The 26,627-nt window shown below is 34.4% G+C and overlaps 2 protein-coding genes across 5 annotated transcripts; one reads left to right on the top strand and one right to left on the bottom strand.

The window, feature by feature from the left end:
• The first annotated feature begins 862 nt into the window (after positions 1-862).
• On the top strand, positions 863-17,747 carry PAP26 (purple acid phosphatase 26). Of its 4 annotated transcripts, XM_011628116.3 has the most exons (11): positions 863-900; positions 4,383-4,515; positions 4,857-5,060; positions 5,905-6,105; positions 8,258-8,369; positions 11,327-11,550; positions 12,819-12,957; positions 13,637-13,857; positions 15,564-15,685; positions 15,827-15,988; positions 17,438-17,747. In XM_011628116.3, exons 3-11 carry the CDS (start codon positions 4,872-4,874, stop codon positions 17,520-17,522), a joined length of 1,455 nt encoding a protein of 484 aa, XP_011626418.1. In that variant the 5' UTR covers positions 863-900; positions 4,383-4,515; positions 4,857-4,871; the 3' UTR covers positions 17,523-17,747. The 4 variants fall into 4 exon arrangements, with proteins under 4 accessions (XP_011626418.1, XP_011626417.1, XP_088711962.1 ...); XM_011628115.3 differs by lacking the exon at positions 4,383-4,515; XM_088855836.1 differs by lacking the exon at positions 4,383-4,515 and having other exon boundaries at positions 863-1,144.
• A 1,592-nt stretch (positions 17,748-19,339) lies between these two features.
• LOC105421291 (uncharacterized) lies at positions 19,340-19,999 on the bottom strand. The gene has a single exon (XM_011628158.1). The coding sequence runs from the start codon at positions 19,997-19,999 to the stop codon at positions 19,340-19,342; it is 660 nt and encodes a 219-aa protein (XP_011626460.1).
• Positions 20,000-26,627: the final 6,628 nt, after the last annotated feature.

Here is a 26,627-nt window from a genome sequence, read left to right as displayed (position 1 = left end):
TCTATTTTTTGGTCAAAAAAATAAAAGGCTTTTGTCAAAAAAATAAAAAGTTATTGTAAAAAAAAAAAGTTCTTATAAAAAAAAAATAATACAAGTATTTTTTTGTCAAAAAAAGGTTCTAGTTAAAAAAAAAAAAAAAATGTAATACGACAAAAATTTTTTGTAAAAAAATAAAAGGTTTTTGTCAAAAAAACTAAAATGTTTTTATAAAAAAATCATTCTTTATTGTAGTCCATGTATGATTATATACTTCATCCATGATAGTTCTACGATTTTTATTTTATGTGATGTAATTTCATAGTTAAAATAAATTCATGTAGAGAAAAAATATCTCAATATTCACATATTGATGAAAAAAATGAAAATTAATAATACAATATCCCGATTTTTTATTGGATTTTTAAAAACCAACATTTATAATCAATGGTAATAATTTTTATTTATTTATTTAAAAGCTTAATTCAATCGATTCGACCGATTCTCAATCTGAATCGCCGATTTACCAATCTTCGTAAATTTTTAGGGTGTCGGATCCAAGCTACCGACGCGTCTTTGACGCCACTGGTGTGACGTGCTCGAGTAACGTATTCGAGTAACCAATCGGCCTTTTTTAACGGTTTGGGAACAATGTATCATATACTCCCACTCCCTTCACTCTCCCTCGTATGCGGGCCCCTTTTCACCACGGGATGCGTGCCACATTTCTGACAAGTAACATTGTGAGGATGACATCACACCCTCTCTCTCGTCAAATTCCTCTTTCTCTCTCTACCAAATTCGTTTATGCTCTTTCTCCCTCTGCACCAGCCCCTCTCTCTCTCTCTCTCTCTCTCTCTCTCTCTCTCTCATTGATCGAGCTGATTCACCGCTCTCGACTGCAGTTGCGCCTATCATAACTCTGTAAGTGATTCTTCTAAACACCATGCGAAGATAGAGAACCTGCATATTCATTCTTATTGCAACTTCCTCTTCTACATACCAATGGAAAGAGTTAGAACCTGCGTATTGTTTCTTGTCGTAACTTCATTTTTGGGAGCCTTTTGAGTTGAGATCTATATTTGATCCCAAAAAACTTCTCCTCTCTCTACTTTTGTTCTATTCGTCTATTGCTCTGCTTCTGTTCTGTCAAACATGGTGGTTTAAGGCATGAGTTATTTCATTCTGTTCCATTCCTTTTTTGCTTAACTTGATCGCTAAATGCATGAATAGATCTATTTTTTATATGGCAATGGAATTTGTGAACTATTTTGTGTGTTAATTTGTGCTCACTAATTCATCTATTTGAGAGCAAGATGTGATATAATTCTTGTTTTTATCCTTACAGTCGGCATTTCATTTTGTGGGTTCTCATTGTCTTTGCAGTTTTGATTGAACTGCTATATGCTCTTGTCAAATTTGAAGTATTAACTTCTAGATTTTTTAAATCTTCATCATCACCATTATTTTAGCCTTTTCTCAATTAATTGGGGTCGGCTACCTGAATCCCGGTTCCCCATTGTGCCACATCTCAGTGAGGCCATACCTTTTTGGACTATTTCCAACCATGTCCTTTTGGGTCTACCCTTTTACCTTTTCAGTCCATCCACTTGAACTCACTCGCGCTTCCTAACTGGTGTTGTACTTGGTCAGCGTCACACATAGCTAACCCACCTAAGTCTACTCTCTCTCAGTTTATTTCCAATTAGTGCCTTCTAGATTTTTTAAATTTATTACTATAAACATTGTTTTGTAAGTTTGGAATATACGTTTATTGAATGGAGCATGGATTTTGAAATTACCATCTTCTTGTGGGTGTCATTTTGGCTGATAACAATGCATCTTTGCTGATCAGGATCGTCACCTGGTCTGTTTAGCTCTAATTCCTTCTCCTATTCTTCTAAACAAAGAAATTTAGCACCTTTTAAGAACTTTAATTTGTTTGGAACTTTAGATTACCGATCTATCCTAATAACCTTGTAAAATGCTATGTTTTTGTTTTTAATGTCTATTTTAGAACGGCTATGGATGAGATTAGGCATCTATAAGGTAAGGTCCCATGGTTTATGTTATTTGCAGATGAGATAGTTTTGATGGATGAGGCTAGAGACAGTGTAAACGCAAAGTTAGAACTCTGGAGGGATGCTTTAGAATCTAAAGGTTTTAAAATTAGCTGGACTAAGCCAAGATATATAAAATGCAAGTTTAGAGATTGTTAGAACTCTGGAGGGATGCTTTAGAATCTAAAGATTTTAAAATTAGCTGGACTAAGCCAAGATATATGAAATGCAAGTTTAGAGATTGCTTTTCAGTATATTGAGTTGACAATCTATGAGAATACAAAGATTGAGGAAGATGTTGTTCATAAGATTAGAGTTGGGTGGACGAAAGGGAGATGTGCTTCTGGAGTCTCATCTCATTGTCGCATACTAATGCAACTAAAGGGAAAAGTTATATAGGATGACTGTACTGCAAATCATGCTTTATGGGACAGAATGTTGGGGAGTCAAGAGACAACATATTTATAGAATGAGTATAGCTAAGATGAGGTCATTGAAATGAATTAATGACAAGAAAAGGAAGGATAAAACTCAAAATAAATACATTCAATAGAATTTATGAGTAGCTCCAATAAGCGATAAAATGAGGGAAAGTAGACTTAAGCAGTCTGGTCATGTGCAACGTCGACCTAGAACAATATTGGTTAGGAGAGATGATTTGGTTTAAGCGGATTGCTCTAAAAGGGCAAGGAGAAGGCCCTAAAGCACATGGACGGAAATCAATGAGAAAAGATTGGCAACTTATGGTGTGATTAAAGGTATGGCCCTTCATAGAGTAGAATAGCGGAAGAGGATCCGTGTAGCTGACCCCAAATAGTTGTAATACGATTCGGATGATGATGATGAAGAATGTCTATTTAGAAGCTGTGAAGTTAGACATATGATTCTCATTCCTTGGAAGTTATATAAGGCAAACTTGATCTTCTATTCTAGCCGTGTTTTTAATAAGATAACAGTTGGAATTTGGGTCGACTTAGCTTTTATAGGCTTCTCATGTTTTGCATGTTAATCTCTGAAAATAAGACTGTTTAAGTTGAACTCTTGGCTTGAGTTCTTGGGTTTCTTCATACTGTCTTTCATTCTAGTTGTGCATGTGACTTTTTATTAACTTTTGAATTGATTCCATATGTTCAAATCGCTGGCATTTCTAATATTTTATTTCTCAATTTGGAACTTGAATATAGCACCTTAATTTAATAATGGATATCTATGATAGACAGGTACTTCATGACAGGAGCTGTATCCATGTTGGATGCTTCAAAAACCTGCATAAAATCACAATAACTGTTGTTCTACCTGTGTCCACAACTGTAACCTTTCATCATAGCATAAGATCTGTCCATCAACATTATTGTCGGCAAGGTTCTTGATAAATGTGCATTTAAGAATAGGATTCCATATTGGGTCAATTGTGCAGTCTTTCTTTTTGACTATCAGTGGGCCTAGGTCTGGGGAGGCAGCTCCAAATTATTGGATAACTCCATAGCCACTTAGCTGCCCTTGATTTGGATTTCGTATAAAATGTTAGTTGGATTTAGCATGTTCCTCTTCTTTTCTAATCAAATTAGTGATTCAGTGGTATCATATTTCGTTTTTGTTTTTGGTAAGTAATCTGAGGTGTCAGCCCCCACCCATGTTTTAATCATAAAGTAATCTATAACACGTACATGACTACACAAAAAAAATGTATAATGTGTACATACCATTTAGCGGATGGGAAGAAAAGTAGTACATGACTGCCCAAAAAACATGTATAATGCATATATAACATTTAGTGGGTGGGAAGAAAATAATGAAATAAAAGCAGATCTGCTGCTACAAATTTCCTGCTCTTCACTCTTTACCTTTCCTTTTGGAAGAGGAAGGGTTCAATTTATGCATTTCCCTAATTAGTGGCATGCTGTATCGATTCCAAACATTCATAGAGAATGAGAATGAAATATCAAGGTTTTTATGGAAAATTAAAAGAGGTGATTTAGTTGATTTGTATCGATGTTCAGAAACTCATTCGAGTCCACTTGGACTCGGCCACTTGCCGAGCTGAATACTCAGGTTAATTGAAAATAAAAGTCAAAATAATAGTAAATGGTGGAATCAACATATAAATATTTATATGTAATTTAGAGTTTTTTGACAATATTTTGAGAGTTTTTCTTGTGCTATGCCTATTTTCATATTTTCCTCTGTATTTAGTTTTTTCTAAAACGTCTCCAACTGTGAATCTTTCTTTTATGAATCCATGTTTGATTATTTTTTTTTCAGCTTATTTGAACTTTTTATGTTTGATTTTTTTATTTTTTATTTTTTATTTTTTATTTTTAATCTTTTATATTTTTATTTTTTTAGGGCTTTTTGCCCCTGTACACTACTTGGCTGAATCCACTCCCACTCATCCGAGTAAGTTGGCTTGCGCAAGGGCCGAGTCCGAGGCTCAACACGAGTTCCAGAACATTGATTTGTATATTGGACGAATTTGAAGGTTTGAACCCTTAACCTCTGCTAAACTAGGTCTATACGTTTGTCGGTTCATTCTTTTTATCTCTTTTCTTTTGTCTTCTGCCTACCTGATGTGATGTCTTATCGTACAATAATCATATGACAGAATTTGGGCACATGATTAGAATCATGCACATCTTCTGAAACTTGAATGTATGGATGCATGCTTTTTACAAATCAAATTGATAAAACAGCAAATTTTATTTGTAGAAATCATGTGGATATATAAACCCTTATTTTGTTGTTTAACCTCTCTAGAGTTGCATCGATCTGTGTGCTTGAGATTGCCGAAGGTTGACTCACAATGGTGAATTCTAATTTCAGGTTAAGTGTACAGTTATGTTTCAGAGTGGGCATTGGTCCCCATTTTATAAATTTCTCTCCTTCTCTCTCATTCTTTTGGATTCTGTGAGATTTGGAAGTGCGGGGACTACTAGCTCTTTTGTTCGCTCTGAGTGGCCATCTGTTGACATCCCTCTTGACAATGAAGCTTTTGCAATTCCAAAGGGATATAATGCTCCAGAACAGGTTTTATATCAGTACCTATTGTTAAACAAAAGTGGTATATATTTCTACATTTTGTTGTGGTTCATGTTGTTGAGAGCTTGTAGTCCTTCTCAAACCTGTAAATCGTGATTCTGAAGTTATCTATCATATATGCAAAATATTATATGTCTCTGTCTACTAGTAAGTACTTGGTGCATGAGCCATTTTACTGACAAATGGGATCTTTTATTGAGATACCTGAATTTGGTACTGTACTATTTGGAAGCAGGACTCATTTGCACAATTAGTGGCCCACAGAACACACATAACATAACTTTTTCTTCCGGAATGAAAAACAGTTACTGCCTGTTTTCATCCCAATTGTAAAAAGTGTCAATTTTTACAAGTCTTCCAGTTTAAATGCTGTTTTAAAATGGTAACATAGGTCATTGTGTACATTGCATTGACTACTTGTGTGGGTCTAAAACAACACCAAGTAGTTTTCAATGTGGCCTCCAAACTGGCCCTAATAGTAGAGTACATATTTGAAATATATGGAAAATCTTCTCCTTGAAAAAACTTTCGTTATGTGTCACTGTCAATGAGTCCAAGTTATTGTCAAGAAACAAAAACCAGTTGAAGATAAATTTAACTATTTTCTACCTTAGTCACTGGAACCAACTTTTTAAGTTATTTACCTTTTTCTGACCTCTATCGTTGTAACAGGTTAAATTTCTTAGCTCTCATGTTGTATTTCGTAATGACGGAGCTGATAATGATATCCCCCAGTTTCTTTTTGCTTGATGCATATTCCAAAAGTTAAGTTTACTTGTTAATGAGATTCATCCTTCATATTCTGATATCTTAGTGTCAAACTATACCACAGGTGCATATAACGCAAGGTGATTATGATGGGAAGGCTGTTATAGTCTCCTGGGTAACTCCAGCTGAACCTGGGACCAGTGAAGTGTTCTATGCTACATCTGAGAACGGCTATGATCATCATGCAGAAGGAAAAGTTACAAACTACACCTTTTACAATTATAAGTCTGGTTACATTCATCACTGTCTTATTGATGGCCTTGAGGTACATTAACAAAAGGCAACCCTTTACAAGTTTTGTTATTTATGAGGGAATATGCAAACAAATTTATCCCCTTTAAAGGTTTTCTTCGGCAATTTCTTATGAACTTCTTATGCAATGGGGTAGCTTTTACCATTTATAATACATGCATAATGTAATTTTGATAAGGCTTGGATGATGATGATAATACATGCATAATGTTGCATTGTCTGAATAAGATGATATAGGTTGTCAGCAATTTCTTACAATGATTTGGAACTTTAGCCTTTTGAACTTTGATTGGTAAAGTGAAAATGTTAGTTGAAATTCCCAAAGGCCTTAAGACATCCACTAATTGCAAACAGTACAAAAAAGGAACACAAAACTCTTCATCTTCATGCATCTTCAGCCACAAAAAAAATTAGGAAAAATTACAAAGACCCCCCCAAAGCAGACTTTCTAGACAACCTCCCACCAATCAAGTTTTTTTCGCAACTTTTACCCAAAATTAACTTTCCTTGCAATTACCCCCAAGTCAAAAAACTCATACTTTTTTGGACGAAAATGCTCTTTCCCATACAAAAGAAATTATGTTGGGCCAGACATTTAGTGTCGGATCGAGAGAAAAAAGTGTTGGACCCATGTGAAGATAGCCTGAGGCCAATATTGCCTATGCCGAACCGTGTGACCATATTGCCGGACCCCGTGGTCAGTGTACCAGGCCACAGGCAAATCACATCGACTTTCCAGACCAAGAAAAGGACATACCGGACTGCAATTTTTCCAGAACGCCATTGCCGGACCCTCTTTATAAACTGCCGTACACCTTATTTTCAGGCACATTTTGTGTTGGACCGCCTTTATAAAGTGCCGGACCCCATTTTTTTTCCGTAACCCAATTGTCAGACCGCCTCTATAAATTGCCAGACCCCTTATTTTGTTATAAAAGACTTTTGGGTGAAAAGTAAAGGGTAAAAGGTTCTAAAGAAAGCTTGATTGGGGGAAGGTTGTCTAGGATGTCTACTTTTGGGGGGGTGGAGTTTGTAATTTTCCCAAAAAATTAAGCTTGGTTTAGATTATAGGTTTTTTGAGCCTAATGTCTTAAAAAAGGGATATCTTGATTGGAGAATAGAACGTCCCTACTATACCTTGGTTAAGCAAAACCCATGCCCTTTTATGATATTATTTGAAGCTGCTAAACTCAAAATCCTATTCTCCTTTTTGGACTGTCATCAATACCATGCCCATTTTTGTTGAATGCCTCAAATAATCTGCGCATTGCAGTCTTAAGCTTCTACGAGCCTGTTCCCCATGTCTTAAGGATTCTTGGTGACCATATTCCTCCCCATGCCTCAAATAAGTTTCTTGTCATGTTTGTCCATGATCGCTACTCATTTTCAGTAGATACAGATACCTCCTTGTCCCCTCTGGCTTCTTACCCATGTCTCCGATGCAAGGGTATTCAGTGTTAGTGAATCTTTTATTTATAGAAGTAGCCTCTACCCTATTCCTTAAACAGAACAAATAGCCCTTTCTCTCTAGCACCCCTGTACCTATTGGACCCTGAATTGGTTCTTGATCACCTTCTTTACACTCTTTCCCTTTCTCACCAACCCTAAGCAGCAAAAATAAATAAAAAATAAAAATTGAGAGCTTAAAAAAATAATTACACAAAGCAATTTAGAATATTAAAATACAATAGATAATGTTATTCATAGTGTTAGTTTCATTGTAAGATAAATCGATGTTTTCAATGACTTAATAAATGCACAAACATGTTGCAATGTTGGACATTTTCTGCATCACTCTATTGGACAAGTGCTACATGTTTTCGAAGGCTAACACCTGCTGATGTCCTTGCAACATTAGTTGCAATATGTAGGCCTTGTGGCCTTAATTTTCTTGATGTTCCTCATGGTTCTTCTATTCCTCTTCGATATATATAGAATCTTGTGAATCTTAAGCTCCTTTGTTGGAGAACTGCATTTATATCCATGTGTTGGTACAGTTTTTGCTAACCACATGTCATGCTAGCTATTGGTTAAGCTTTTAAACTTGTGCTTCATTAACTTATTCTTTTGGAATAAATAATTTATTAGCCTTTGGAGTTTTTATTTGAGTTCTGCAAAGACTATTAGAAATTTAAGTGATGAAAGTTTTCATTGTGTATATCTAGTATGATACCAAGTACAATTATAAAATCGGAAAGGACTCTTCTTCTCGGGAGTTTTGGTTCCATACCCCTCCAAAAGTTGATCCGGGAGCTGCTTACACCTTTGGTATAATAGGTGAGCAAGTATAATGTGAATACAAGTTTATTTGTGTAGATTTACATTTTGATTTTATCATTTTAGTTTTATTTGTTTGGATTTTCATCTTTGATTCTTTTTGTTTTAGTTACTCCAAATGTGTTGAAACAATTGGCATGGTAGAGGTTATCCTATCATTTAATGTTTTAATGGGTTAGTAGCTTTTCTTAACGGATTATCCACAATGGGCTTAAATTTATTTTTGAATGAATTACAATATCACACCTATGGGTTTAACCAATGGTTTAAAAAGCGGATCGGTGACCCGGATCAGGCATCTCAAAAACCGATTCGGATCGGCGAATCGGCGCTCCGGATCGGGAATCGGTCGGATTAAAGCTTCAAAAAAATCCGAAAAAATTATTAAAATTCATTATAAATATTGTTTTTTAGGAATCCAATAAGAAATGAAGGTAGTACATTATTAACTTTCATTTTTTTCATCAATTTGTGAATATTGAGATGCTCTTTCCCTGTATAAACTTATGTTAACCATTAAATTTGCATCACATAAAAGAAAAATCATAGAATTATCATAGATAAAATATATAATTATACATGGACTATTATAAAGAGTAGACTAATCAATGAAAGAATGGCCATTAAAATCTCGTTTTGGCGAAAAACCCTAATCCGCTAAAAAAATCCAAATTATTACAGCCTAACTAACTATAATCCAAAATTATTAAAATCTAACTAATTATAATATTATATACTGAAATTATAATTATTAGTTTACATTTTATAATTATTTTATTAGACAAATCATAACAAATTAAAAATATTTTATAATATTATCTAATTTAAAATGAATTATTGACAACTGTAAGAAATAAATAAAATAAAAATATTTGGTTATCAATGTAAAAATTAATAAAATGCGTACAAATTTTGGAAATAACGCTTCAATGTTTTCAAAAATTTATTTTTTTAGGTTTCTATAATAAATTTAGTGAAAGAGATTGTTAGTAGAAAGATGAAGATTTCAAATAGAATAAACTTTTTATGTTTTATTTTTTTATGCTTTTCATATTATTTAAAAAAATAATTATACCACTATATACAACAAAAATTAACTGCTATACAAAAAATTAACTTTTTTATTTTTCATTTTTTTATGCTTCTTATATTATTTACAAAAATATTTATACAATTTATACAACAAAAACTATACAACATAAAAAAATAACGCTTACGGGGGGACTCGACCTTGAGACATCACATGAAGAAGCAAAGGACTTAACCACCACGCCACCTCACCTTATGTGGTTATAACTTGATGATTAATAGAATATATTTAAATTCCCTTTTCATTTAATGATGTTTGGGAATTATCCCACATCAAAAGATGGGTATTCCACTTTGATATATTAATACCTATGTAATGTAGATTAAAATATTTGTGTAGAAATATGAGGGTAACCTCACACGTGTCGCACGCGTGCACGTGCGTGTCGCACGTGTGCAGGGAGGGAATTGGGCTAAACCGGGTAGAACCGGTTAGAACCGAATTGGAACCGGCAGTTCTTCTCTAGAACCGGGCGGTTCTCGATTTTGTATCGGAACCGGCACGGGCTGTGCCGGTTCCCGAGTCGAACCGGGCGAGTTCGACTCGCAGATTTTTAAAACACTAGGTTTAACTATTTAGCAACTCATCCACTTCTTTTTTATCTAATTATGAATAGCCCACAATTCTTTAGATCAAATTTCAAATAGCCCTCCAAAGGACATTATCATTGGTCATAAATTGTTGGATGGGTAACATGTTAAATAGTTGATCTCTCATCTGTGATTATATAAATTTTCCTTATTCATGATATTTAATGGATTAACGTCTTAAAATTGGCACCTACACAATCTTTTTGATACAAAATGTTACAAGGAGCCTAAAAAACCAAAAGAAAAAAAAATGAGGCTTAACAATTCATTTTATGCTCATCACATAAATGTTGTCGTCTTGTATGTTGTCTTTGTTACCAATAATTTTCTTAATTGTCAGGATGGTAGAGGATTACAAGAGAGATGTTATGAAGATACTATTTTATTGTTTGCCTTTTTCTAGACATGCGTGTGCAAAACCAAGCCTAGAAGGTTTCCTTTTGCCAATCTCATCATTGGACCCAACTAATATTATGGAAGTGATCCATGGAAAGAAGCAAAAGAGAGGCTTTTTCCTAGCTGATGGGGGAACTCTCCATTTCCTAACTCTCTTTCACTTTGCGTTACTTAGGGCACTCAATCCTATTCTCTTCTATTTTCTTGTTCTCACTTTGGTGCCTTTGAACTGATGAGAACTTGCTTTTGCACCTTACTTATCTTCTCACTTATTCCTAACTTCCTTACTCGGTCACCATTTTGACCCTCGAATACCGTCTGTCTTTCCTTTTCCAAACCAATTATCTCCCATTGTCTTCCAATTCCATTTATTTTCTCTAGCACGGGATTAGAATCAAGATACTATATTTTAATTACACTAAAATTTGGAGAAAATTAAGGGATTTCGTGAGGTGGCTCTTTCCAGTCCATGCACTTTAATATTGCTTGTACTTTTAAGGGGGTTCTAGCAAGAATAGTGCAGCTTGTGAATCTATAACAATTTGGTATCTAATACACCTAGTGAATTTTCTGAACTTTAGTTTCTTTCTGCTATTTTTCTTATCGTCAATGTTTTCAATAACTCTAATTTTGGCATATCAATCAAAAAGAAAATCTTCAATGTTAAAATGATATCATAGTGCCAATAGTTATAATATTTTTTCACTCGATGGTAAGAGAAAAAAAAAAAGAAAAAAGAAAAAAAAAAAAGAAAAAGAAAAAAGAACAAAAAAAAACTAAAGTGATCCCCTAAATTGCTTTTCGTACATTTATAGTCTCATATTGATGGAATTCAAGTTTTTTTGTCTTATGCAAAACTCATGTATGTTATTACCTTTCAGGTGATTTAGGCCAAACATTCAATTCCCTTTCAACACTGGAGCATTACATGCAAAGTGGTGGACAGACTGTATTATTTGTTGGGGATCTCTCCTATGCAGATAGGTATGAATATGACAATGGTATTCGTTGGGATTCATGGGGGCGCTTCATCGAGCGGAATGTTGCATATCAGCCATGGATCTGGACTGTGGGTAACCATGAGATAGAGTACAAACCCGTTTTGGTAATATTCATCTCTAGATGCCTTTGAAAAATTTGTGTCTGGTAACAATTCCCTTCAAATAAACTATTTATGCAATTGCCAATACACACATTACTAATGCATGTTCTTTTACAAATAAACTATTCATGCAATTGCCAATATTGCTAAATTTGGAGATTGAAAAAGAAAAATAAGACCTGGTAGTCTAAAAATTTTTGAAAAGTTGAGAATTAAAATTTATGAGGTGATGGCGCCACTTATTTCTTTTTCTTTTTTTTTTAAGATCAAATGTTGCAGCTGTACAAATTTCAAACCAAATTGATTGTACTTTTCATGGAAAGAGCAGCAGAAGTGCAGCCCATGAAAATGAACCTCAAACACAGAATGATGAATTATCAAGAAAAAGAGAGAACAGTATTATGGAAGTGCATAGGATACTAATCAGCAAAGGTCAACATCAGACTGAAAAAATAAATTTGGTTGGAGAAGGAAGGTGCCTTGATGGCTGAATACTATTTCAAAGGATTTATTAGATAAATGGTTCTCGAAATAGAAAGGTTCTGATCCTTTTGACCCAGATGTGGACATCTAAAGAAATTACACAACTTTGTGCATCCATAGATCATATCCTTTTGGCATTTCAAAAAATAGAATATAAAATAGTTTATAAAGTGTGTGAAAATTTATATACCTGTCAGGTTTGATCATGTCTTGTGGGTTATGAGCCAACAATTGTTCAGCACCTCTAATTTATTCTCTTGATTCATTTGTGGAGGTTGGAAATTTTAATCTAATTCTTTTTGGGAAGTTTATTAAAATACCCACAATACTGTTATCCATTTGCAACTATTCAAATTCATGATCATGTGTCTTTCGATGTGTATTTTGAAATTAAATTAAAAGATATGGTTAGAATGTTAAATAGTTCATCTGTCATGGCTATTTGGGTAAATTTCCTGTTTCTTTTATGACCTTAATATTTTGCTTCAAGACCCATTTCTTTCTTGATATGCTAAATAAATACTTTCTAGGTACTATGTATTGATCATAAAGGAAATATTTGTTGGGTCCTTAATCCTTTATTATTCAACCTTCATTGTCTTGCTAAAGAATTTATGAAGTTTTATACAGTGTTAAAAGGTTCCTTGTAGTTTTAGTTGGTATATGTCTGCAGATGATGTTGACTATAAATGATTCTCATGTTTAGTATCCAGTTTTGTAATATAAAGATATTTTCAAAATAAAGCATCAGCTACATTTGTTCTTACTTTGTTCAAAATGATTACTAGGGAGAATCGGCTCCATTTAAACCTTATCTACATCGGTATGCAACACCTTACATGGCTTCTGAGAGTAGTTCTCCTCTTTGGTATGCAATTAGGCGTGCATCGGCGCACATTATTGTTCTTTCGAGCTACTCACCATTTGGTAATTGCACTTTACTCATTTGTTATCATGAAGAGTTATTTATCCTTTTCATACAGGGATCATTTTTTTCAGACATGTTTTGAGATTATCTTTTAGTTCTTTCTTATTTCGTATCCTTGAGTAGTAGTACACACAGAATATTTGTTTTTTCTTTTTTTTTTCATTTTGCTGGATATTTGGTTAATACAAACTCTTTTGGTGACATGTGGTGTAATATGTAATTCACTATCTCGTTTGTGGTTGGTAGTTTGTCTTCAAATCATTAATTTCCCTGATGAAATCAGGATGCATAAATGTGTTGTATGGTCTTAGATTCTTCTTAACTATTTGTACATTGTCCTAAGAACTAGGCAACCGGTTATAAGAGCATCAATACTAGTGGATTCCACTGACCGTATCATGGTGGCCATAAATCCTGGAAATCATGAACTTACAAGCTCTTGGTCATGTTTCGAATAACCTGTGTTCAATTATTTTGAAGAATGCGGATAATATACTTCTATGAATAGTTTTCATCCATTTTCTATTATTAAAAAAGTAATTTTTATATATTTATTATAATTCGATTTCCAATTTCTTTTGCAAATTAAAATATCATGCTTAGACCACTTTCACGTCTTATTTTCCATGGAAAGCCACTTTAGAACTTAAACTTTTATTACCTTCCTCCATTAAACAGTGAAATACACTCCTCAATGGCTTTGGCTAAGGAGTGAGCTACACCGTGTGGACCGGGAGAAGACCCCTTGGCTTATAGTCCTCATGCATGTACCAATGTACAACAGTAATGGAGCGCACTACATGGAGGGGGAAAGTATGCGTGCTGTGTTTGAGAAGTGGTTCATTAAATACAAAGCAGACCTCGTATTTGCAGGTCATGTACATGCATATGAAAGATCGGTAAATCCTAATACTTATGTTTATATTTTTTGTTGCATGTGATCTATACCTGATCCCATTTATCCAACATATCCAATTAAAAGCTTTGGAAATAACATAAGACCGCACATAGCATTGTCCTGCCGGAGCACACTATACACTTGCTCCCTCCGGCAAAAGACCTGGTTAGGAGGTTTTACCTGATCTTAAATTGTTAGAATCAGCAAATGAATATTTTTAAAAGCAGAAAAATATCATTTAAGGGATCAAAACCCCTTATAAAATTATTAATTGGAGTCAAAAGATCCTAATTAATGGACGTAATTTACTTTTTACTTTTCATTTCACTCAGGTAACCCCTCAAAAAATATATCTAAAATACCCAATTTGTCCTCGTTTAGGGTTGAAACCCTGAGCAAGCAAGGCCCTTTCAGTGATTTGAACCACCCTAAAGAAGCATGGATACCCCAATCATTTGGCTAGGACCTCTTGGATAGGTCTAATTACTGAAATGCGTCTACTTGTTTAAGACTTCCAACCTTGAACAAAGGCAATTTTGGTATTTTTGAAAATAATGTTTGAAGAGGTATCTAAGTGAAATGAAGATTCAAAAAGTAAACCCTCTAATGTTGGTTGGGATGTTTTGCCCCCTTAATGATTTTGTAAGAGGTTTTAACCTCGTAAATGATATCTTTTCTCAAAAATATATATAATTGGATTTTGACCTCGTAAACACTAATATTTGACCATCAAAAAATTGGACAGTTTATGCTCAATCTTATTTTGGGCACATATAGATCGCACATATTTTTTTTTTCTTTTTTCTTTTTTTAGGTTGGTCACTAGATTGAGGAGGTTACATCCCAAAATTTGGGATCCTAAAAATACTCCATTTAGTATTTTGATATAATATAATATCTATTCACATCTACAAGATGTTTACCTGATATGGTTCTTAATAAGATTGAGTTATTTCATGATAATATGGATATTTCACTGTATTAATTGTGCATGCTTAATTCTTGGTTTTGGTAAATTGCCCCCTTAAGAGTTCTTTACTAGATGCATGTAGATTTGCATAGGAGTTATCTCATCACCCATTTCATGGAGTAACTTTTGTATGGTGATTAACAAAGCAATATCTTCCAAGTCTACATGATTCCCAAAAGGGAGAGAGCATATGGCCTTTATGGCCTTAGTGGTGAACCTTTCAAGGACCTCTCTCATCAGATCTGTACTTTGATCAGTGTTTGCTTCTCATTGTTCAAATTCTTGGCTTTTTTTAGAGTTACTTAATTGCGTTTGTAAATGTATTACGTTGATCTTCACCTATTAGTGGAGACACATGTCCATAGTTTATGACACATCAACAGACCATAGACACAAACACGATTGGCATGTCTGACACTTTAGAAACTGAAAACACTTTCACTTAAACTTTTAAGAACCTAACCTTGCTTGTATGGATGAGATCTTTAATAGACAAGTTTGTGTTTTTTTACTGTCGCTTCATATTGTTTGAAGATAAATGTCTTCTAGTGTTTCAGCTAATTACTTTAATAGTGACAAGTCATTATCAATAGATAAGAGCACTGTTCTAGGCTGCACCATGGACGTGTTCCCCATGATCCCACATTTTTCTTTGTTGAATCCAATTATGTATTATGTTTCACACTCCTTCAAGATATGAAAACTGTACAGGTTATGACTGTAAATTATGTTTTCAGCATCGTGTCTCCAACATTCGTTACAATATAACCAATGGAGAACGCTTTCCAATGCGTGATGAATCTGCTCCTATTTATATAACTGTTGGTGATGGAGGAAATCAGGAAGGTCTAGCGTCAAAGTAAGTTAAATCCTCTCTAGCAATTCACAACAAAAAGTGGATTTTAAAGTTTAGAGAGAGAGAGAGAGAGAGAGAGAGAGAGAGATATTGCAGTTCAATGGAATATCATTGGTTAATTATTCTCCTTGCTGCATTTTGCAGGTTTTCATACCCACAGCCAGACTATTCCGCTTTTAGAGAAGCAAGTTATGGCCATTCCACTTTAGAAATAAAGAACCAGACTCATGCTTTCTACCATTGGAATCGCAATGATGATGGGAAAAAAGTGCTTACAGATTCTGTCATATTGTTCAATCAATATTGGTGAGTTGACACACTAAATCACATATCCATCACTAGAATTATATGACAAATTTGTACTTTCTTCTATTACACTTGATCTGGGTGGAATCCACTTGTTAAAAACAAAACGAGGTTCCTCAAAACAATTGAAATGACCTGTTTATACTAAATGGGAAAACTTGCTATACATCCCCACCCCTACGTACTTTACCTACATCCCTTGTCTTCCAGCCGTCTGATCTGAATGGATATCTGAGATGGTCCCAATCGCAATGCTATGCCTAAAACTATTTTATTTTTATTTATTTAAATGATATTGACCCCAAATTTGGGGCGTCCAATCCTATCTTAAGCTTGCACCTACGAAAAATATAAAAACATATCCTTGATAAAATAAAATGACTGAAATACCCCTTAAAATTTCAGGGGTATTTTGGTCATTGTATCTTTTTGAAATATTTTTTAATATATATTTTTAAGTGTGCCCCATTGAGATAATGTCACACATCAACTTTCATGTTCATATGGTTTGTGGAAAAGAATTAAAAATAAAATACTTTGAAATGCCATTGTGGTTGATGCTATCCCAGCCATCCGAGATGAGGGACTTAGGTAAAATATATAGGGGTGGGGATGTACAGTAAGTTTTCCCATATTAGATTATTATTAAGGAGAACTTCTGTAATGCTATTAGGTATAGGAAACTGATATATACCACCAATCTCCCAGCTGTTTGATCTAAATAAACAGATGTGATAGCTTCTCTTAATGTCACAAGCTGATCATTTGATCTTGATATGACGGCTCAGAGTATTTTTTTTTAAAAAAAATTCTACAAATCATATCAATGTGGGGCATGTCATCCTCTTATAGAGGTGCACCTAAAGAAAATTTTAAAATTATCCCTAAAAGTTTTTTAGGGTTAATTTAGTCATTTTTTTTATTAGAAATATTCTTTTCCATATTTTCTTTAGGTGTGGCCCAATGACAAGATGGCTCACCCCAAATTTAGTATCAATATGATTTGTAGAAAAATTTTGTAAAATGGAATAGTGTTTTGGTGTGACATTGTGATTGAAGTCATCTAAGCTGTCCAATCAAATTGGATGGTTGGTAGAGAGGTGGCATATATAATTATTGTGTACCTAGTGGCATATAGAAAGGTTCCCCTATTACTAAGTTCAATGTTGCCCAAACTTGAATGCATATTTAGCCACGTTTGGTACGCGTGAAAATACTTCCCGGGAAGCATCTTCATGTGAAAAAACTCTCTCATGTGATTAGGTGTTGAGAGTATTTTTACACCAACGGCTGCCAATTGGTGTGACAAAATGTACTGGGACCAATTGGTGTGAAAAAACTCCCACACTTAATCACATGAGATAGTTATTTCACGTGAGAACACATACCAAATGTGTTAATTTCGTATTAATTCAGGGAGTATAAGGGTTTTTCTATATGATTGAACAGGGGGAGTAACATGGAGACACATCCCAGGAGGAGGCTGAAGAAACATCACCTTAAAGCCGTGCATGGCCTCCACTCTGCAATGTGAAAGGCTTGGTTTGAGTAAGCATTCACCAGTTGGTTATGAATCTAGAAATATGCATTTTCACTTCTACATGATCTTCAATTGCATATGCTTTTGTTTACCTCAAAACAATAAAGAAAAAATTGGAATCATGTATTTGAGGTATGAATAAGTTGGGAAGATATTTGTTAATGGATGCAAATGATCTCTCTGAGAGTATTTATCAGTGAAAATGCAATATTTTCGACCCTTGTTTAACTGTTACAGTCTCTCTCTCTCTCTCTCTCTCTCTCTCTCCAACACACGGACACAAGATTTGAGGCATTCTATCTTGAAAAGAATGATCATGTTCCCAAGAAAACCAGTGTACATAATGAAAAAAAAAACACACGTGTTAAGCTTCATCACCATCGGGCCTATCAAATGTACAGCACAGTAAAGATGAACGTCTGATATTAGTTTTTCACCGCATTTCGGTTATTGGACCTATGGTTCTTGCAAACAATATATTATACTTTCCATGAGTACCGCATTGGATGCTTAGACCTGATACCCATTATCCATAGTTACTTACGTGTCATGGGCGATGAGTTGTTTTCTAGTTTTAAGGGTTACGATGTTTTAATCCTTATTCATTGCACCTCTCGAGGACAACTATGACCGATAGATGTTTGATATGACTATTCAGTACCATACTTTGAACTTTGAAGCACTGTTTTAGAACTTGGAATTAATTATTACATAGGCTTTCCATTTCATCAATCGAAATTGGATGGCTGAGGGTTGAAAATATTAAAATATCAGAAAAAAGATTAGAAATTAAAGTTTAGGGTGACATCTAGCTTGCCTGAGTACAACAATCTGCAATTTGAATCGCCTAATTCTCTAATAGAACAGGAAGCTTTCTTCAAATTAAAGCAATTCTTTACTTTGTGAAGGAATCTGCTTTGTACCATTGAATTTGAACCGCATGAGCAATTCTAGATCCAGAGCAGCAAATTTTAAGACCTCTGTTCATTCGTACTATGTGGTCCTAAGTTATTGACCATTGATCATTGTGGATGCCCCAGTATGGTCCTTGGTTCTTGATTAATGTCTGTACCGCTTTGCACATATTATACATAGGTATGAGATGTCAATCTTATATTATAAAAGTACGGTGCACCACAAAAACTCATAGGAAAAAACCTCTTTGGATGCTGGAAAATTTTCCAATTGATCGTCTTGACATTGAAAATATGATTAAAAAGAATTCAAATGGTCCATCTTGTAACACATTATATAGACGGTGCATATTCAAAATTTTAAAATATTCATAGATTGCTTGATTTGCAGTATTTTGAAGCATTAAATTTTGATAATTATGTGGGGAAATAGGTTTTTAGGTTACAGCACTTGTTTTCGACACCTAAATTACATCTTATGGCATTGGGAATCATGTACAAAAATCCTCCCTGATGAGTTATAAATATCTCAGAAAAAATTCTTTGACTTAAATAGGCATTTTCGTAGAAGAAATTATCATATCTATTTTATGGCTTTATATTTTTTTTGAGAGAAATTCAGTACTTGTATTAATCAGAAATTAGAAAGAGATTACAATATCTGAAGTTAAAAAGGACATAAGGGTCGAACCACCTTTTGCAAGATGATCGGCTAGCACATTAGCTTCACGAAAAACATTCACAAACGAAGTATCAAGAGTCCTAGACAAATCCAATATCTACAGGAGGACCTAAGCTCCGAGGGGGGCTTATGAGTTCTATTACACCAGTTAATAACGTTTAGTGAATTCCACTCCACAATACAGAACCGGCCCAGTTCCCTTTCAGTGAAGATCTTTAAGCCATGAAGAAGGCTCTGCATCTCCGCATAGTTGGCTTTTTTGTCCCCAAGGGCCTTGCATAAAAAAACACCACCGTACCATTCCAATCTCTTAGAACACCTCCAATGTCAGTCGGATCAGGATTTCCAAAAGAACTTCTGTCAAAAGTAAGTTTAAAAGTTCCCTCCAAGGGGGGCACCCATCTACCCTTCGAACTACTTTTGAAGACATCTAGACGGAAGAGGATTGATAGGTTCCTCTTGAAATCAACTTCCAACATATCAGACCGATCCTTCGACACAGAGCAGAAGAGCCACAACCCACGAAGAATATTGTCAAACACATTCGCAAAAGGTAGGCTGACACCATTGAATACCCTACGATTCCTTTCCTTCCAAACTTCCCAGAGTATTAGGCCTCTCGTCATCTGCCATAAGATCAAGCAAGCCTTGGGTAGGGGAGCCGACAAATTTGAGATGATCCCAAGTGCTTCAGCGGGCATCACCATGGCAAGATCAAGTTCATCAAAATACCAGCACCAAATTCTAAAAGTGAAAGGGCAATGAAGAAAGAGGTGCGGCCATGTTTCAGCATCCAGTTTACACAATAAGCACACATTAGGCAACACCTTACCTCTCTTGATAACGTTGTCAACAATGAGACCCTTATTTTGCATTACCAGCCATAAGAAAGCTTGTACCTTTAAAGGTAAAGGCTATTTCCAGATCAGGGCAATCTGAGGCATCGACCGTCGCCATTGGTCATGGAACAAGAGATTATACATGGACTTAACTGAGTACTGTCCATCCAACTGAATCTCCCAAATGATTGTGTCAAAGGCATTTTGTGGAACATAGACCTCATGGAGAAGGGAAAGCAGCCCAACGAATTCCTGAAAAACAGCATCTAGAATCCTACTATAGGGGAGAGAAATATCCCAATTCACCTCGCAGCCCCTACGTACAGTCACATCAGCCACAGTAGCATTGGGGTTAACCATACGTCGAAAAATAGCAGAAAAGAGAAGTTTCAAAGGCACATCTCCAACCCACTCATGGTGCCAGAAAGAGATACTGCAACCATCACCCAGGCACCACTGGACATCCCTATGAATCAGCGTCCTACACGAATGAATGTGCCTCAAAAGAGAAGACATTGCCTGTGTACCACTTCTGCCTCCTACCCACATCTAAAATCCATCAACCCCATATTTTGCAGCAACAACTTTGTACCACAACTGGTCTTTAAAGACCAAGCTTCTCCTCCACCACTTAGACATAAGTGCTTGGTTAACCAAAGTAATTCGCCTTAAGCCTAGTCCACCTTTCATCCTAGGGGTACACACCCTATCCCATCGCAAGAGGTGAAACTTTTTAGAATTGTCAAAAGAGCCCCACAAGAAGTTTCTCATCATAGTTTCAATCATAGATCGATAAATTCGAGAGGCAAGCTTTTATCAAGGCATTTCGATTAGTAAAAAGAAAATGAAAATTGAAACACTATTGGACAATTGTGACCTTGCGATGAAGTTTGGATGGTGATAATGGTAGGGAAAATCACTGTTCATTTTTCACTTAAGGGCATTTTCTAGTATCTTCCCTATATATATATATATATATATATATATATATATATATATATATAGCGTTAGCCCACTAGCTAACGCTACAATGTTAGCCAAACGGCTCAGATTGAATCTAAGTCGATCCAATGGTCATAATTACATTTTATATTTGAATTTTTTTTTTTTTTACAAATCCAAATCACTTAAAATTTTGAGAGTTTATTCTTTAAAGATATTAAAATCTAATAAATATAAAAATAATAATATGTAAAAAATAAATTAACCAAAACACTCACTAAATATTTCAAATGTATTTTGGTCAATTTATATTTTGTTAATTATTTTTTTAATATTTTTATTAGATGCACTTTAATGATAATAATGAATATCTAAAATTTCAAGTGATTCAAATTTGTAGAAAATAAAAATAAAAATTCAAAACAAAATAAAGTGATGGCCGTCTGATTGACCCAGATTCAATCTGGGGCATTAACTAAAATTGTAGCTTGGGCTAACGTCAGCCTTTCCTTATATATAAGGATTGTCTGCAAAGAGTCTATTTACTTTTTGTACAAAGAGGTCATAATCATTCATGTCTTTTAGATTCCAAATGGATAGTTGTAATAGTGTCATTGATTAGACACAAAGTTCCAAAAACAAATATTCTCAAACTTTGTGACTCAACCCAATTCATCCAATTTGACATCTACTGAGTGGAAATAATTATGACCTCATTGTACAAAAAGTAAATTGTCTATAAGCTTGATTTTGTGTTTTTATAGGAGCAAAGTACTTATTTAAGTAAAAAAAGAGTTAATGAACACGTCTTAAAGGGATCTAATTCCTATAGGATATCACAATGTACATTTTCACTATGCATCTCTTCAACCCAAGTATTAAATAGGGATGGATGATGTATCCAAAACCTGATGGATGCCATAGATAAGGATGCGGTTTGTCTAAGGCTGACGCCATAAACCATCCAAGTAAGGTGCACAATAGTGTCAAAAGATGTTAGAAATTTTTTTGATGATCTGAAAATTTATTATCTCTAATTAAAAAATTTAAAGTTTCAAAATTAGTGTAAATCAATTAGATCTATAAACACTTGAAAATTTGGAAAAGTGACAGTCTAAAAAATACATTACAAAATGCACTATTTTCAATACTGCAAATCCATTTTTTCTAATGTCCATACATGTTGAGGTCAAGATGATCAATTTGAGGATTTTTGGGCATCTAAACAATCTCTAGTGGATTTTTGAGGTGCACATTAATTTGATTGTTTAGGGCCTCACCCTTGTATAAACTTTTTTCAAACAAGGGTCTTGTAATTTAGATTGCTATATATAGAAGGGATTGTATACTATGGGACCATTTAATTTTGTGATTGTATACTATGAGACGATTTACTTTTAATACAAAGAAGTTACAATTATTTTTAGAAAAAAGTTAGTTTCTCAAGAGACCGCTGATCATATATTTGCACACATTTCCCCTTGAAAGTCCATTTAAAGATGGATTCTGGACCTAAATTTTTACAAATCTTCATTCTAAATCATGGTGATCATGAATGTAATAAGTAAATAAATAAATTCTAAAATTTTTAAATGGTTTTATTGAATTATTCAATAAAACTATTTACAATATCTAATTTGTGTGTGTTTTATACACCCAATCATAAGCACTTGATGGCATGCTTCCACATTTATTGTGCAAAATATGTTTCGGTCTATAAGCTGTACACTTGAGGGGCAAAATATTTGGACCACTTTAATGTGGACAGGTTATTTGTATTTTTGTCCATTTAAATTTTGAACCAATGAGGATAAATAAAATGGAATTATGTAAATAGATAAAAAAGATTGGTCATACGATATTTAAAATCCGAATTTGGAAATGGAAGACAAGAATCCTCCACAGGAGTAAGAGTGCTTTATGAAAGGGAAATTAGTGTAAATTAATAAAAACTAGTTTTGAAAGACAACCATAGAAATATTTTTTTTTTTAAGTTTTGGAAAGGTAATCATAGAAATTTTTTTTTTTTTTTTAGAGAGTGTAACAAGACAAGAAAGTGTATATTATAGGTAACAAGATAAAAAAATGTCAATTATGATACAACTGTTGCATTCAATCATAGCTCTATATACGATAAAAGAACCACCACAATGATTAATATAAGGTACAATTGCTTTTTCGAAAAATGTCTTTCTCTATCTCAAATTCTTCGTGGTATCATAGCATTAATCTCATTCGTTTTACCGATCGCTATCTCCAAGTAAGTCTCTTTGTTTTTATCTCTTCGTCCTTGTGTATTTTGCATATTTGCACTTGAATATTGAGCCTTTCGAATTCATTCGTCTCTACCTTGCTTCTCTTCTTTTGCCCTTCCTCACCCTCCATCATCATACAATCGCACGTTACTTGCTAGTCACCACATAACCTCTAAACCTACGTCTAGCATATTTCACACATACCACTCTTTTCCCCCTCACATAAAATCTACACTTCTTTTTATTACACACCCAAAATCTCCAAACCCATTCTCTCTTACCTTCGATCGGTATTCTTAGTGATCCAATGAGTACTCTATCCTCGATATCCAAATATCCCTATCCCTCCACTCTTACCATAGGAAATTTTGTGTCCATTAAATTTACACATAATAATTATTTTTTACGGGAAACCCAAATACTATATCTTATTGAGAGTCAAAAACTTTCTGGATTTATTAATGGTGATTGCCCTATGCCAAATCAAAAGATTTCCTCTCCTGATAGCAAGAGTGAAATTAAAAACACAGACTACAAATTATGGCTAAAGTCTGATCAGCTTCTTAAAGCTTGGATTATATGGGCCATGTCAGAAGAGCGTCTCAGTCTTGTGGTTGGTTTTAAGACTTCTGCAGAAATATGGAAAGTTCTGAAGAATGCCTATGTAAGTAGTTGGAATTCCAACTTACCCAACAACTCCAATTATGCAAGAAAGGGAATTCGACGATATAATAATACATATGCAGATTCAAGAGTATTTGTGATGATTTGGTTGCTATTGGTAAACCTGTACCATATGAAAATAAGGTATTTTGACTTCTTAATGGATTTGGTCCAAAACATGAGAGCTTTGCTACCACTATGCTAAAGCCTCTGATTCCTTCATATTTTGAAATTATACCACTTCTTCAAAGCTATGAGATTAGAAATCAGCCTCATGTCTCTGAGGAACACTCATCCAAATCAAAATATGGCCTTTGTTGAACAACAGAGAAATTTTGGACTTAACAGAGGTATTATAAATTACAGAGGTAGAGGCAAACATAACTATAGTAGTCAACAGTTTTTCAATTCTCGGGGCCATGGATTTGCTCAAACATGCTAGAACAATAACGGGGGACGTGGTGTGCCTTTGACAAACCAAGAAAGTGGTGGCATACCTATGTAACACATGAATCAAAAGTTCCAACAAGATTCACAAATAGAGCAATCAGCTCAAACAACCCAGGAAAAGTGTCAAATTTGTAGAAAATTTGGACATATTGCATTAAAGTGTTGGCACCAATTCAATCATATATACCAAGGAAAAGACATTCATCAAGCTCTTGTTGCAGTGATTATAACAAATTCCCAATGCTCGGAATAGTTCCCAAACACTGGTACAGTAAATTGCAAAACCTTCGTCCTTATAGTGGTAGAGATACAGTCATGGTTGGCAATGATGAGCAATTTGGTGTTTTACATGTTGGTGATGCAAATATTGATGTTGGGTCTGGAAAAATTAATATTTCTAATGTTTTTTTGTTGCCAAAGATAAAAAAGAATTTATTATTTGTTAGCCAGTTTACAAACGATTTTCTTTGTATTTTTGAGTTCTCATAATATAGTTTTCTTATTAAAGAAATGAGCACATGGAGAACTCTAGCCAGCGAGAGTAGAAAGGGCGGACTTTATGCATTTGAGGATGTGAAAGAAGCTTTACTTTCTAATTGAAATAAGAGAACATCAAAAGATGTGTAGCATCAACGACTCAGATATTCTCAAGATAAAATCTTCCGTTACTTAGAATCTAAACAGTTGATTAATGTTGATGGATGAAATAAAGCACACTCTGTTTGTGTTAAGTTGTCATAAGGGAAAAAGTTGTAAACTCCCATTAGTAGTATTGATAAAACCTCTACAACACATCTTTTTAATATTCATTCAGATTTATGGGGTTTTATTGCAATTTTATCTAATCAGAGTTATCACTTTTTTGTGGTTTTTGTGGATGATCATACTCGTTTTTCTTGGATTTATCATTTGAAAAGAAAATCTGAAATTTTTTTTTGAATTTATGAAATTTCATGATATGGTTAAAAGGAGATTTGAGAAACGAATTAGAATTTTTCAATGTAATGGAGGTGGTGACTTTGCAAAGAAAGAATTTATTTCTCATCTTACTGATAATGGAATTGTGCAACAGCTATCATGTTTGGGAACCCCTGAACAAAATGTAATAGCTGAAAGGAAATATAGAACTATTGTAGAATTAGGTCTTACAATGATGTTTCATGTAGGAATCCCTAAATGGTTTTTGGTTGAAGTTTTCCATATCGCAGTCTTTATAATAAACAAGATTCCCTCAGTTAATTTGCAAATGGATTAATTATATCCTTTGTTGTTTGACCGCCTACCAAACTATTATTCACTTCGGGTTTTTGGGCTCGGTGTTTTCTATACCTTCGAGATTATGCAGCAGATAAATTTTGTCATCGTTCTCTTCCAAGTGTATTCTTGGGGTTACAGTATTCAGCATAAGGATTACAGATGTCTGCATCCACCCACTGGGCGAGTCTATATCTCTAAACATGTTATATTTGATAAAAATATTTTTCCATATGCTAATCCAAATTCTTTGTTTGATAGTGCACATGTTCAGGGGAGTTGACTACATATGCAGAATGGTCTACATTTTTTGGCTCTGACATATAAACTCTTTCTTCTAATTCATCACCACCACATAGACTGCCTATAAGGGATGCTCAGGATCTGTCTGTTCCTCCAGTTGATTTGCTTACCAATAATGACAGCTCTCCACCTTCTCTTATAGAGGAAGATGTTACCACTTCAAGACCAATCCTAAATGTCTAAGATAATGCAACACACAATCATGATGATGAAAATGTTGCCACTCAAAAAACCACTCATTCTAATTTTTTACCTGCCTCTTAGCATTCTCGCCATCACATGGTAATAAGATCTCAAGTGGTACTCGAAGACCTCGAATTCTCCCATCCGTAGCAGCAATATCAGGTGCTCCTACTTTTGACACTATCTCTTCTGAACCTAAAATCATTAAGTCTGTATTGGGTCATCCGGGTTGGCATCATGCAATGGAAGAAGAAATTGAACGTGTTAACTCAATTTGGGAGCTAGTTCTACATCTTCCAAGTATGAATATTATTGGTTGTCATTGGGTCTATAAGATTAAATTAAAGTCTGATGGTAGTTTAGAGAGACTTAAGGCCAGACTAGTTACTAAATGATACAATCAGGTTGCTGGAATTGATTTCTCTGAAACATTCAGGCCTGTTATTAAGTCTGCTAGTATTTGGATTGTGCCCATAGCTATTGTGTGCCACTGGGCTATCAAATAGCTTGATGTGAAAAATGCTTTCCTGCATAGCTTTATTAAATAACATGTATTTATGGAACAACCTATTGGACTTGCGAGCTCAAAATATCTAAATCATGTTTGCAAAGTT

This window comes from Amborella trichopoda, chromosome 13 (assembly GCF_054954075.1).
Source record: "Amborella trichopoda isolate Santa Cruz 75 chromosome 13, AtrichopodaSantaCruz75HAP2 v2.0, whole genome shotgun sequence".
Lineage (NCBI taxonomy): Eukaryota > Viridiplantae > Streptophyta > Magnoliopsida > Amborellales > Amborellaceae > Amborella > Amborella trichopoda.
Note: the sequence above shows the minus strand (reverse complement) of the source record. Positions and strands in the feature narration are given on the sequence as shown.